This window comes from Pelophylax lessonae (assembly GCF_965119305.1).
Source record: "Pelophylax lessonae genome assembly, chromosome: 13".
NCBI lineage: Eukaryota > Metazoa > Chordata > Amphibia > Anura > Ranidae > Pelophylax > Pelophylax lessonae.
Window position 1 is genome coordinate 202853302 of NC_138780.1, and position 15156 is coordinate 202868457.

The 15156-nt window shown below is 48.7% G+C and overlaps 1 protein-coding gene across 1 annotated transcript in view; it reads right to left on the reverse strand.

The window, feature by feature from the left end:
• Nucleotides 1-863: 863 nt before the first annotated feature.
• LOC309569498 (NACHT, LRR and PYD domains-containing protein 12-like) overlaps nucleotides 864-15156 on the reverse strand; it is a 1417729-nt gene continuing 1403436 nt past the window's right edge. Inside the window, exon 12 of the mRNA XM_082275358.1 lies at nucleotides 864-1122. Coding sequence (XP_082131484.1) covers nucleotides 1038-1122 — 85 coding nt within the window. The 3' untranslated portion in view covers nucleotides 864-1037. The remainder of the gene's footprint in view (nucleotides 1123-15156) is intronic.

The window sequence follows — 15156 nt, forward strand, 5'->3', positions numbered from 1 at the left end:
AACAGGATGCTTTTTTATACAAGTACATGGTACATCAGACACATATCAGGAATAGGAAATGTTGGGGTAACATGTCTGACATGTCCCTCCTGTATTGTACTTGAAAAATCTCCTGCAGGGATCAATGCACATGGTCCACATTAATGCAGTGTGGGAGGCCGGTTAGTCCACAGTGTTCTTAGGATCATGAAGGATCTATTATAAGGGGCATAGCCTGGATTGAATCTTGTCCTGGCATTTCCAGGGAAACCTTGGCTTTCTCTTCCTTTGTAAAAAAAAAAAAAAAAAATAGGGTTGTTGGCAAAACATTGGTACGAGGCTCTATTCAGAAAAAAAAAAGGTTCCATCAGCTACAGTGGTTTAGTAAGAGATATGTAAGATTAAGGCTGGGGTAACAATTGGAACCAATCATCAGTCTGGCTGTGTTCCCTTGGGTTCTTTTCACACAGGTGTTCCGATCCGGTCCCTGTCAGTTTTTCAGGCAGATCTGATCGGATGCTCCATTCAGCCCTGTGGAGCAGCGGATGTCAGCGGTGAAATCTCTGCTATCCGATCCGATCCTGTCCATGAAATCCGGACGGATGGAAACCCTATTTTCCATCTGTCTGGAAAATCAAATCGGATAGGATCGGATGAACACAGACAGGCGGTCCATTTTCATCCGATCTCCTAATGAGGAGAGCGGGGCTCTGACAGCTCTGTCTCTGAAAAGTAAGCAGAGACGGAGCTGTCATCCGCCTGCTCAGCGGAGATCGGCGGATCGATCCCCGCTGAGCAAAACGGACTCTGTCGGGCTCACCGCCCGTGTGAAAAAAGCCTTAGTCATTTTATGTATGAAGGGTTTATTTTTAATGGAGAATGCCTTTGACCCATTTATAACAAAATCCCATCCTGTCCTTGTGTATTAGTTCATCTGCGGAGATTCGTTCTCCTCTTGGATTGGATTTGTAATTTCTAAATCTCATTCTCCTCATCATCCAGTGCAATGTCCTGACTCCATTCACAGACATGGCGAAGCCTCTTCTCTGGGGTTATTCTTAGGTAATCTTCATTCGCGGCCGGAGCTTTCCCAGCTTTTTTAGCGCTCTTGTTGCTTCATCTGACAAGTGGTTGTTCTGGATCCTAGAAGAGAGGATATAAACAGTCATCAGATCTCAGCAGAACGCTTCACACCATTTCCCAGCATCCTTCTCTTAGAGATCTCCAGTCAGGAGATAAATATAAATATCTTTGATGTACAAAAAAATATGTATATATATAAATGAATCCAGTTTAGGCATGTCTGTCCCTCTCTCCTCATTAAGAAAAGACAATGTTGTGCATGAACTACCCAATATATCCCTCTATCATTCGGACACATTGTCAATCATATAGTCAGAATCAAAGTAAATATAATAAACATGTTAAACCAACATAAAGCAACAATGCATATAAACATCTATAGGTTTCCTCCAACTAATTGCAATATGATCATACCTTATGTGCATGCAATTATGAATGAACATCGATGGTACTCTAAATAGGCCCCCCTTAACCATCCAGCTTAGTGGTATCTGTTCAAAGTGTGGTTAATAAAGTAAACAAAGCCTCATGCATCCTGACAGTCACAAGCAATAAGGTAATAATACTTTATTATGTCATTAGAGCTGCCACCTTTAATTCAAGAAACCCCAAACACTTTAGCAGCGCACAGCAATTTTTTTGGTAGTATACACAATAGGATCATATAAGGCCTTGGTGCCCCAAGGAGGGTAGGAATGCGGCACACTACACGCACCGCAGTGAACAGTTGGTGTGACCTAATTGCATTAACAGTAGGAGGGGTCTGTTGGGAAGGAAAGAAAGGAAAGAAAAATAGCTGCTTTGTTCACCCTGCAGTCTCCTGTCATAGACGGCCCCCGCAAGATTGAGTCCTTCTGACTTACCTAAGGCTGGGGAGCCAGTCCCTGGATTAGGTGTTGACCTTGATTGCCTGGGTGTGTGGAGCGCTCCCCAAGCTGATATTCTTCTAGTGTTGGTTCATCCCAGTTGTTGTCATTATATTGTGCACCCCCGCTACCAGAGCTTGCAGCATGGATGCTTTGTGTAGCTCTACACCTGAGATAATGCTTTTTACTGGGTGCTGTCAAATCTTGCGCTGATATTCTTAGCAGCCAGGACAAATGGGGTGTCACGATCAGAGGGTAAGACCACCTGGGACTGTAAACTCAAGATGTAACAGGCCAATGGAACAACTAAACAGGTGTACCCAAGTACCGGTCCTCACAGATGCAGGAACAGTGTGACCGCACCTAAACGGAGGTGTGCCATAGTCACAGGATCTAAGGAGCCACCCAATCTTCACCAGAGCCACTGGAGGAATGGATGTTGCACTGCATGGCAGCCCCACGGTTGCGACTCAAGCACACCCATGCGGGCACAGTGCAAACAAATAGCATGCTGGAAGGACACAGGGTACACACAAGGAACCATGGAAACCTACTGCAGCTAGCTAGGAAGGAACACCAGGTGAGAGCATGCAGGGAGCAAGCGTAAAGCACAGTAGAGAGGGGGAAGCTGAGCAACGGTGCAGAAAAAGCGAGACTCAGCAAGCTGGAAAGGGTTGAAAGTCAACAACAACAAGACCAATGCTGACAAAGAACACCACAGGAAGAGACAGGTACAGCTTCCACATGAAGACATGTTGCTCGAACACGCACTGGTGCAACAAAGGCCTAATAGTACCTAGGTTAAGGGTGGATAGGCAGAAACTGGAGCAAGTCGGACAGGAGACAAAACCAGCTGCCGGATCAATGTGTACAGATATTGGGAAATCAGACAAGCAGCAGTCAAAGTCTCGGGACTTGAGAGGCCCCATGAGAGAATAAAGGAGCAGAGGAAATTGAATCTTTTTTTAACCAGCAAAGGGCACTGTGCAGCACCACAAACTCTGAGAGGGAGCTGGTATATGCACGTGTGGGGGCAGAAGAGAGTAGAGTACTTGCAAAAACAGCCCAATTGACACAATCAGCTCTTCTGCTTGATTGTGGAGGTTATCAGGTCTCTCTGGTAGGCAGAGTTCAGATAACCTGAGCTTGGTGACATCTGTGAATGCCCAGGAAAGTGCAGCAATTACCCAGCCCCCCCATCCCTATAGTAAGTTTATAAAGAGTATGGGGAGGACAATGGTGAAGAAGAAGGTGCAGATCAGGAGGAGTGTGAAGAGGATGAGCAGGTTCTGCCTGAGGCACTATGCCAGTGCTTATTACCTACTAAGCTGGACATGAAAAACTGAATTTTTGTAAAATCTTACCTGTAAAATTCCTTTCTCTGAGTCCTCCGACAGTCGCCGCCCCCTCTAAGTCATCACTGTTGGGTATTGTCATCTGCTCCGCAGGAGTAGCTAGGCATATAGACTTAGTTAAAAACAAAAGGCATTTGCATGTATACACCCCTGGGGGCTGTCCCATCTGGTCAATACCCCCCTGCAGTGTCCACTCCCAACTCAGTTTGGTAGCATAGCAGTAAGAAACAAGAACCCCATATAGAGGGGCGGGGGCGGCGACTGTCGGAGGACTCAGAGAAAGGAATTTTACAGGTAAGATTTTACAAAAATTCAGTTTTCTCTTACGTCTTCCGACAGTCGCCGCCCCCTCTAAGTCATCACTGTTGGGATGTCCCAAAGCAGTATAGACATGAGGGGTGGGAGACGCAACCGTATAAGAGGCAACGCAGTACCCATAGCAGAGAAAGGAACCTTACATGCATTGTAAGAGAACCCACTGGGCAACAGAAAAAACAATGCTCAACAGGAGCAACCGCCCAGGAAAGCAAATACCAACAGCCAGGGACCCATAAAAAAACAAGGGTCCTTCATGGCACTGCCGCACTGAGAACTTTGCGGCCAAAGGAAGCATCAGCCGATGCCAGAATGTCTACTTTGTAGAATTTCGAGAAAGTGTGCACCGACGACCAAGTCGCAGCCTTGCACACCTGGGCCACCGAGGCCCTATGCCAATAAGCCCAGGACGTACTCACAGATCTAGTAGAGTGCGCCTTAACAGGGAAGGGTGGAACCCGTTCCTTCAAAGCATAAGCCTGCTCAATGGTCTGTCTGATCCATTTGGCAATAGTTGCTGCGGACGCAGCCATGCCCTTCCGAGATCCCTCAGGAAGAACAAACAGGGAATCCGTTTTACGAAAGGATTCTGTAGATGACAGGTAAACCCTGATCGCCCGGACAACTTCCAAAGAATGCAAAGCAATCTCCTTCGGATGCTTAGGCTTCGTGCAAAGCGAAGGCAGAACAATTTCCTCATTAAGGTGAAATTCAGTGACCACCTTGGGAAGAAAGGACGGAAGTGTTCTCAACACCACCTTATCCTTATGGATTACCAAGTAAGGGGAGCGGCAAGACAACGCCGCCAGCTCCGATACCCTGCAAGCCGAAGTGATCGCCACCAAAAAGGCAACCTTCTTTGACAGCAGAGGCAAAGAGATCTCCCTGATGTTTTCAAAGGGAGCACGCTGTAACACGGACAGAACCAAGTTCAAGTCCCATGGAGGTAAAGGCTCCTTTCTGGGAGGAACCAAGTGTCGCACACCTTGAATAGAAGGTGCGAACCAAGGAATTAGACGCCACAGGGCGTTGGAAAAGGATAGCCAGGGCAGACACCTGACCCTTTATCGTGGCCTGCGCCAAACGCTGATCCGCGCCAGACTGGAGGAAAGCCAACACTCTTGACACCGAGTACGAGCGAGGGGAAAACCCCCTGGACTCACACCAGGCGAAATAAGCTTTCCAGGTACGGTAATAGATTTTTCCGGAAGAGGATTTCCTAGCCTTGATCAGCGTAGGGATAACCTCAGGGGAGAGACCCTTGTCCCTCAGGACCTGGGTCTCAGCAGCCAGGCCGTTAAAGCCAGCGACTGTAAAGCAGGATGGAAGATCGGTCCTTGAGACAGAAGATCTTCCCGCATGGGCAGTCGCCACGGAGGCGCCACTGCCAGGTGAACAACGTCAGCGTACCAGGACCGGCGAGGCCAGTCTGGCGCGACCAGAATCACCAGGTGCGGCTCTGAGGCTAGCCTGCGGAGGAACCTGGACAGCAACTGAATTGGAGGAAAGGCATACATCAGACGATACTGATGCCAAGGGGCCACCAACACATCTGAGGCGTCCGCCAACGGATCGCGCATTCTTGCCACGAACCTTCCCACCTTTTCATTTAGCCGAGATGCGAACAGATCCACGTCCGGGGATCCCCACTTCGCACACAGCATTTGGAAGACCTCCGGGTGTAAGGACCATTCCCCCTGGTCCAGGGTCTGGCGACTCAGATAGTCTGCTTGCCAATTCTCTACACCCGGAATGTGAACCGCTGAGATTGCCGGGACATGAAGCTCGGCCCAAGACAGAATGGCCGTCACCTCCAGGGCCGCCCGAGCACTCCTGGTGCCCCCTTGGTGGTTCATGTACGCCACCCCGGTAGCATTGTCCGTCTGTACCCAGACAGGACGACCCTGTAGACGGTCCGACCACTGGAGGAGGCAGAGCTTGATCGCTCGCAATTCCAGGACGTTGATCGGAAGGGAGGACTCCCCCTCTGACCAAGTTCCCTGAGCAGACAGGGTGCCCAGGACCCCACCCCAGCCTGACAGGCTGGCATCCGTGGTGATCACTGTCCAAACCAACGGACGGAAAGACTTGCCCTCCGTCACCGACGGACACTGGAGCCACCACAGAAGAGCCAATTTTGTCCTACGACTCAAGGAGACATGCAGATCCAGGGACCGAGCCAGGCCGTCCCATTTCGCCAGGATCTCCTCCTGGAGAGCCCGCGTATGGAACTGAGCAAAAGGTATCACCTCGAAGGTCGACACCATCAACCCCAGGACCCGCATACAGGTCCTGAGTGACGATGCTGGCACATCCCTGAGGGACCCAATCTCGTCCCGCAATGTCCGGAGTTTGTCCTCCGGCAAGAACACCTTCGCCTGAGCAGAGTCCAGGATCATCCCCAGGTAGGGAAGATGAACCGAAGGGGACAACGATGATTTCTGAATGTTGATGGTCCATCCGAACTCCTGAAGCGTGCGGACCGTGATGGACAGGTCGCGCACCGGGTCCTGACTGACACTTGATCTTATGAGGAGATTGTCTAGATACCCCAAGACCGCAATGCCCTGAGCCCTCAGTAGGCCCAGAACCGGCGCCAGTACCTTGGTAAAGACCCTGGGAGCCGAAGCGAGACCGAAAGGTAATGCCACAAACTGGTAATGGTCTTCCGCGACAGCAAACCGAAGGTACCGCTGATGACCCTCGAAGATGGGGACATGCAGGTACGCATGCTTGAGGTCTATCGAAGCCAGGAACTCCCCTGGGCTCAGAGAAGCCACCACCGATCGGAGAGACTCCATACAAAATTTTCGAACGCGCACAAAGCGGTTCAGAGCTTTCAGGTCCAGGATAGGACGCACTTTGCCCTCCTTTCTGGGCACAGTGAACAGATTGGAATAAAAGCCCCGAAACCTGTCCCGGTCAGGCACCGGGACGACCACTCCCTGAGCAAGGAGGTCCTGAACCGCCCGGTGCAAGTCCTGCAGACGCCCCGGAGGCAAATGAAGATTCGAGGGGGAGAATCTGTCCGCTGGCCGGGAAAGAAACTCGATCTTGTATCCCGACCGAACGGTTTCCTGAACCCACCTGTCCGAAATCCGGAGCAGCCAAGGTTGGAGGAAACCGCGAAAAAGTCCCCCCACCCCAGAAACGGGTGAGGGCATGCCTTCAGGCAGAAGTGGACTGGCCCGTCGAAGCGGTATTGCCTGACTTCTGCTTACCCGCCCAGGGTTTCTTCTGTCCGCCCTGGGACTTGAAGGGCTTGCCCTTGGATTGGTTCCGAAAGTCACGAAAGGAACCCTGACTGGTTCCAGGCGCAGAACTCTGCTTGCCCCGGAAGGACTTGTGCTTTGGGTTCTGGGGCAGCATAGTGCTCTTGCCCCCCGTGACGCCTTTTACCAGGGTATCCAACACCTCGCCAAAAAGGCGAGAGCCAGCATAGGGAAAATCAGCAACCGTTTTCCGCGAGGACTGGTCGGCCGACCAGCTCTTCAGCCATATCAGGCGTCGGTTAAGCACCGCGACACTGGAGAGGCGAGCCACCAAGGGTGCCTCATTCAAGGCCGCATCACACAGATACATAATTCCTTGGTGGATTTGATCCACCATTTCCAGCCGGGCAGGCGGAACATCATCAGACACGAGGTTGCCCTTAAGCACCTTAGTCCAATCAGCAACCGCCTGCGCCACTAACACGGACGCGAAAATGGGTTTGAGCAGAGAGCCCGCCACCGTATAGGAATGGCGGGCCAAAGACTCCAAACGCCGGTCCGTTGGATCCCGGAAAACCGGGGAATCTTCCGTAGGAACCAAGGTAGCCTTGTTCAACACTGCAACCGTGTGATCCACCTGTGGAGGTACACACCAGCGCGATTCCGTAGCCGGCGTAAAGGGATAAAGCAATTTGAACCGACTGGGCACCACGAACAGACGTTTTAACGTGCGCCACACTTCATTATCAGTGTAATGAAACTCAGCGGGACAGGGAAAAACCTGCGCCGACTTACGGGTCCTGTGCGTCCCAAAAGAGGACGCAACGCCCGAAGGACTGGGCTCATCCTCCAAGTGCAAAGTTTCCTTCACAGAAATAATTCATCCATGGTCGCCCGTTCTTCGGGCGACCCCAGAGAGGAGGTATCAACCCCCTCCACCTCCGCTTCCCCCTTAGACCCTTGCAGGTCTAAGGATGAGCGGGACCCTGAAAAGGGCACGCTCGGAGCAGCAGCAGCCATATCACCATCTGAATCAGAGGAGAGGGACAATCTGGGCCTCTTACGAGCAGCACGTTCAGCCATCAGCATTTCCATATTAGACACCAAAGTCGCTACTACAGCGGCCAAATCAGGTCTCAGAGGGGCCACAGGAGAACTGGGGGCCCCCACCAAGGCTGGTGGAAATTTGCTATCCTGAGAATCCATGCTCAGGTGAGAAAAAAAGGACAGTGCAAGATTTAGGTGCTGTCCCTTTAAAAGCGCTGTGAGTGCGCAGCCCACCGCTCCACCTATAAAGATAGAAAAAGACCCCCTTTTGATCCAATACAGCCAGGAGTCTTTTTGGGAAAGATGCAACAAGTCTTTCATACCTGGATTTGGGGATCCTCTGCCATTCCTCCTAGCAGATCCTCTCCAGTTCTGTCAGGTTGGATGGTAAACGTTGGTGGACAGCCATTTTTAGGTCTCTCCAGAGATGCTCAATTGGGTTTAAGTCAGGGCTCTGGCTGGGCCATTCAAGAACAGTCACGGAGTTGTTGTGAAGCCACTCCTTCATTATTTTAGCTGTGTGCTTAGGGTCATTGTCTTGTTGGAAGGTAAACCTTCGGCCCAGTCTGAGGTCCAGAGCACTCTGGAGAAGGTTTTTGTCCAGGATATCCCTATACTTGGCCGCATTCATCTTTCCCTCAATTGCAACCAGTCGTCCTGTCCCTGCAGCTGAAAAACACCCCCACAGCATGATGCTGCCACCACCATGCTTCACTGTTGGGACTGTATTGGACAGGTGATGATCACTGCCTGGTTTTCTCCCCACATATCCCGCTTAGAATTAAGGCCAAAAAGTTCTATTTTGGTCTCATCAGACCAGAGAATCTTATTTCTCACCATCTTGGAGTCCTTCAGGTGTTTTTTAGCAAACTCCATGCGGGCTTTCATGTGTCTTACACTGAGGAGAGGCTTCCGTCGGGCCACTCTGCCATAAAGCCCCGACTGGTGGAGGGCTGCAGTGATGGTTGACTTTCTACAACTTTCTCCCATCTCCTGACTGCATCTCTGGAGCTCAGCCACAGTGATCTTTGGGTTCTTCTTTACCTCTCTCACCAAGGCTCTTCTCCCCCGATAGCTCAGTTTGGCCAGACAGCCAGCTCTAGGAAGGGTTCTGGTCGTCCCAAACGTCTTCCATTTGAGGATTATGGAGGCCACTGTGCTCTTAGGAACCTTAAGTGCAGCAGAAATCTTTTTGTAACCTTGGCCAGATCTGTGCCTTGCCACAATTCTGTCTCTGAGCTCTTCAGGCAGTTCCTTTGACCTCATGATTCTCATTTGCTCTGACATGCATTGTGATCTGGAAGGTCTTATATAGACAGGTGTGTGGCTTTCCTAATCAAGTCCAATCAGTATAATCAAACACAGCTGGACTCAAATGAAGGTGTAGAACCATCTCAAGGATGATCAGAAGAAATGGAAAGCACCTGAGTTAAATATATGAGTGTCACAGCAAAGGGTCTGAATACTTAGGACCATGTAATATTTCAGTTTTTCTTTTTTAATAAATCTGCAACAATGTCAACAATTCTGTGTTTTTCTGTCAGTATGGGGTGCTATGTGTACATTCATGAGGAAGAAAAATGAACCTAAATGATTTTAGCAAATGGCTGCAATATAACAAAGAGTGAAAACTTAAAGGGGGTCTGAATACTTTCCGTACCCACTGTATCAGACCAAAAGTCCATTTGTAAAGATACCATTTATAAAAATAAATACAAATCGAGTTCAGAATTTAACCCCTTCAGTTGTAAAGTGTCTAGAAAATGTATCCTTTTCCCGACACCCTGGGCTGTGTTTGTCAGAGTCTGGTAGAACCCCTACCCATTCACCCAAAAAAATGGCAAAAACTAATAAACACAATAGAATGTTTTACAAATCCTTAATTAAAATATGAAAAATGGTGTTCCTCAATGTAAATCTATTGACAATTAGGCCGTCCGCCTAACCCAAAAAAATAGAAAAACGATTTAGACTCCTGGGAGGCCTTCTGCTGAAAAGCCTCCTCTCCGCTTTGACATTTCTTATATAGGTAAGGGGTGGAGCCATCTAGCTACGTCACACGGTGGCACCATCCTCTTCTGACGTCACGGACTGGTGCATGCTGGGCATGTAATGTCACATGGTAGCAGGGCCACCGGGTGACGTAGCTAGGTGGCCCCACCCCTTACCTATATAAGAAATGTCAAAGCGGAGAGGAGGCAGTTGGTGGGAGGCTTCTCAGCAGGCAGAGCTTTTTTCATATTTTTCGGGTCAGTGGGTGGCGTGATTGACAATGGATTTACATTCAGGGACATTTATTTTTTAATAAATGATTTGTCCCTTGTGTCCCTTTTGCTTCTTTTTTGGTGAATGGGTAGTGGTGCTATGTACCCGATACTCATTCATATAGGTGGGGGGGGCCAGGATATGGGGGCATCCTTGTTAAATGACCCAGGGTTGTCGGTAAAAAGCCCTTGTCTCCATCAATATGGGAACAAGGTGCTTTGGGGTGGGGGGTGCGGAGCCCCCCTGACCCAAAGCACCTGCCCTCCATGTTGAGGGCATATGTCCTGCTATGGATCAGAAGGTGGGGTGCTCGCTCATTCCCCTCCTTTCCTGACCATGCCCAGATAAGAGTCTGGTATGGATTTTGGGGGAGAATCCCACTCCATTTTTTTTAAAATTTTGGACAGGAGGGGACACCACGTCGTTTTTTTTTCTTTATTTTTTAAACTGCACTTCAGCTGTCTGCGGGGAAACACATTGACGGCTGATGACTCATCGGTTGTTATATACGCTGCCGCTGGCTTCCCGGCCCCACTCCTAAACCGCTTGCCGACTGCTCACAGTATATTTACTGCGGCAGTCAGCCCCTCACAGGCAGAGCGATGTAGGTCTACGTCGCTCACCTGTGAGGCTCTGGGGAGCGAGCGCGCGCCCGCGGAGGCGCGCTCCCGCTCCCGCGCGGTCACGGACCCCCCCGCGCGTGTGACCAGCGGACCCGATGTCCGCCGGTCACTCGGCGATCGGCGGGGGAGAGGGAGAATGTCAGGCAGCTTGTGTAAACAAGCCACCTGTCATTCTCCTCGGTGTAAAGACACTGATCACACGGATCTACTATGTAGATCCATTGATCAGTGTCCTTACAGCTCAAGCCACAGCCAATCACAGTAGAAAGCACGCCCCTAGGGACACACACAGCCCCTCCCTCCCAAATAAAGTTAACCCCTTCACTACCAGTGTATTTTTACAGTAACAGTGCATATGTATAGCACTGATTACTGTAGAAATGTCACTGGTAACCCCAAAAGTGTCAAAAATGTCAGTCAAGGGTCCGATCTGTCCGCTGCAATGTCGCAGTACCGCAAAAAAAAAACGCAGATCGCCGCCATTACACGTTAAAAAAAAAACAACAAAAATGACAAAAATCTTTCCCTTTGTTAGTAAACGCGATAACTTTTGCGCAAACCAATCAAAATACGCTTTTTGCGATTTTTTTTACCAAACATATGTAGCATAAAACAAATTGGCCAAAAATGTTAAAAAATTTTGATTTTTACATTTTTTTTGGGGGGAATTTCATATAAAAAAATGTGAAAAATATTGTTATTTTTGCAAAATGTACGCTCTTTTTTTTTTTATAGCGCAAAAAGTAAAAATCGCACAGGTGATCAAATACCACCAAAATGAAGCTCTGTTTGTGGGAAAAAAAGGACGTCAAATTAGTTTAGGTACAGCATCGCACGACCGCGCAATTGTCCGTTAAAGTCACGCAGTGCAGAATCGCAAAATACCCCCTGGTCGTTTAGCAGGAAAATCCTCCGGGGCTTAAGTGGTTAACAACCAGCGTACTGCTGACATGTGGTCCGGCAAGCATGGTCAGTGACAATATATATAGTTTACAGCACACTGGGTAACACTGCTTGAAACTCGAAAAGATGCAGGATAGGGCTTAGTGCTGCATCTTGTGCCACCACATCTCCATACAGCTAGTGGTGATAAAGCGAGGTTTGTCAACTCCACCCCCTCCTCCTCCTCCATGCCCTCCTCTGCTGAATTACCCTATGAACTATAAGAACCCCCTAAGCGTTCAAGGGGCTATTCAATGAGTCAGGCAAAAAGGTGTTATGCAGTACTTCAGCTGGTCTGTCTAGGGGACAGGAGCCACACCTGATCGTAGATTATTGCAGCTCTACAGTGGCAGGCTAAGAGGTGGTTCACGCCACACCAGCTGGAACCTGGAATAGTGGTGTGCGATAATGGCACAAACCTCTTGTCCGCCCTTAGACAGGAAGAGTTGACACGTACCATGCCTGGCACATGTCCTGAATTTGGCGGTGCAGCATTTCTTAAATAGGTACCCAGAGTTGGAAGATCTGCTAAAGCAGGCCAGAAGAGTCTGTAGCCATTTCAGGCAGTCATACACAGCCAGTGCTCAGTTGGCCAAAATTCAGCAGGAATTGCACCTGCCCGTAAACCGCCTGATTTGTGACATGTCCACTAGGTGGAACTCAACTTTGGCAATGCTGCAATGGCTGCACATGCAGCAGAGGGCGAGTACCTGTGTGAATATGGCACAGCGACAGTCTCAGGCCGGCTCAGCTTTTTTTCCTCATGTCAATGGCTGCTGATAAAGGATGCATGCACTGTACTGTCACCATTTGAGGAGGCAACAAGGAAGGTGAGCTGTGATAATCCCTGTTGTGTTTCTGCTGGAGCAGACTCTGCGTGGCATTATGGGCAGGGCATTTGAGGCAGAGCAGCGGGAGAAAGAGGAGGACTTCCTTTCCTCTCAAGGCCTGCTTTATGCAGACACAATTCTTACCACACCACAGAACACACAAGATGAGAACAAGGAGGAGGAAGAGAAGGAGGATTCTGTAAGTTTTAAAGGCATTGAAGCAGGGAAGGACAACAACCCTTAACAGATGGTTTTCCATTCCCAGAACCTTTGGGAGTAGTATGTGGCTGCGAGGAGGCAGTTCCAGATACTGTAATCCTCAGTGGCCCTGAGGAGTCTGCTTCTCATGCCTCCGCAAACTTGTGGTGCATGGGCTCCCTCATTTTTCCCTTATTCCCTAGAAGACGTGGCATCAAAGAGAAGGATCACTATTGGTTGGCAACCCTCCTTGACCACCGTTACAAGGCGAAAGTCTCGGAACTCATCCTGCCCCCACAAAGGGAGCAGAAGATAACATATCTTGAGGACACCTTAAAAAGGAGTTTATGTAATGCCTATCCCAACTCTGGTGGATTACAGTCTGGTGGAAAACATAGTTTTGAGGCTTCTGTTGGTCAAGAGAGGAGTGGTGGAGAAGGGGGCCACATCAGTGATGCATTTCAACATTTTTTTAGTCTTCGGTGCCCAGGGCTGTCCGCTTTCACATCCCATCGGCAGTGTCTCCATCATATGGTAGGAGATTATCCTGGGGGGAAAAATTACATGGAGAGCTTTCCAGTTGATGATTCACTGGGTTGCTGGGTCATGAGAACAGACCACTGGCCAGAATTTGCCCAGTATGCAATTAAGCTGCTGGGCTGCCCTGCATTCAGCGTGCTTTCCTAACGGGCATTCAGTGCTGCTGGCGGTTTTTTGACAGGTAAGAGAGCGCATCTGTTTAAAGAATCAGTGGAGCGGCTGACAGTTATCAGAATCAATAAGTTCTGGATTAGCAGCAGCTACATAGCCCCTGATGCTGATGTCGCTGATTAAGTGCTTTCTAGATCTCAAATCTCTGAAAGACTGTCTAGACTGCCTAGCTTGGTGGGTGTTGATTTCATCTGGAAGACATTTTTTGGTGTGGTTTACATGAGGTTTGGTGAGGTTTACATGACCCAAAGACCAGTTTTTCTGTACCTGTTTGACAGGTGCATATCATTTCAATTTTTGACAGCAAGGCAAAGTTCTCCTTTTATCAAGAATACCTCTATAGGGTTATGGTGTGAAGGCACCACCGACACCTAAAGCCCAATTTTTCCGCACCTGTTACTTCTATCCAAAGTCTGCAAAAGAGACACCAGAATTTATCCAAAAAATCTCTACTCTTTTTTCCAGTGCACTAAATTGTGGCCCCCTCATACAGACTGGCTCCCCAAACCATTATTTACAAAATAAATAAAGCTTGCAGTAAAAATATCATTGCTATTGCTGCAGCAGGTTCTATACATGGTACAGATGTGCCACTTTACACGCAGACTAAGGGGAGCCCCCAGTATCTATATAATAAAAGGGGAACTCCAGTCAAAAATGAAAATTTTCCTATTAATAGTATGTAAATATCTTTATTTTTGATATTATTCATTTTCTGACTAGCTGCTTGTGTGGCTTAGAAAGTCTTATCTAATCTAGAAATTCCGCTTCTTCCTGTTCTTCACCGACAATGCTATCTCTCTTTATCTCAATTTTCGAAGCTGTCTTTCACTTTCTGAAAAGGTTGTCAGTCTTTCTTAGACAGGCATGCCTAGACCTGCCCAGCCCCACCCCCATCCCTCCTATCCCTTACAGTACATGATTTCTGTCTTCATTGCCTTGCTTAGGCTAGCAGCTTCTCCTGAGAGAGAGAGAGAGAGAGAGAGGGGGGGGGGGAAGAGTTACGTGACCGGCGCAATATATGAAAGAAGTAAAGTACAAAGGAAAGTTTAGAAGAATACAGATCCATTTCTATTGCTCATTACATGTGAGTAATGAGTTGTAGGCTCTGTTTTCACTAGTGCGACTTGTTTCCAAAGTCGCATGGCAAGTCACAGCCCATTGATTTCAATGGCACCTGTTCCCATCTTTGCCACTTTGAAAACGAGCGACTTTGAAAAGGTGCCTGCACTACTTTGATGAAACTTTGATCCAGAGAGTGTAAAGTTGGATCAAAGCTGCACTCAAAGTCGCATAGATGAGAATGACTGCCATTGAAATCAGTGGGCTGTGACTTGTCATGTGACTTTGTGTTTATAAAGACGCATGGCAAGTCACACTAGTGGAAACTGAGCTTTAGTCTACGTTTTCCACTATTGAGATTTAGAGTGCGACTTTAATCCAACTTCACACTCTCTGTATCAAAGTCACATCAAAAGTTGCATCAAAGTAGTGCAGGTACCTTTCCAAAGTTGCTGAGTTTCAAAGTTGCATAGATGGGAACGAGTGCCATTGGAAAAACGTAGACTTAGTGTGGTTGCCTGTACTATGATCATTGTAGACTGTGAGCTGAGACCCCCGAGCACTTCCAGACACTGATAGTTCCCCCTCCCGTGTCCAGCTTCCTCCTCCTATAGTAGTCTTCATTCAAAGCCCAGCACAGCTATACTGTATATGTGCCCCTCCCCCCG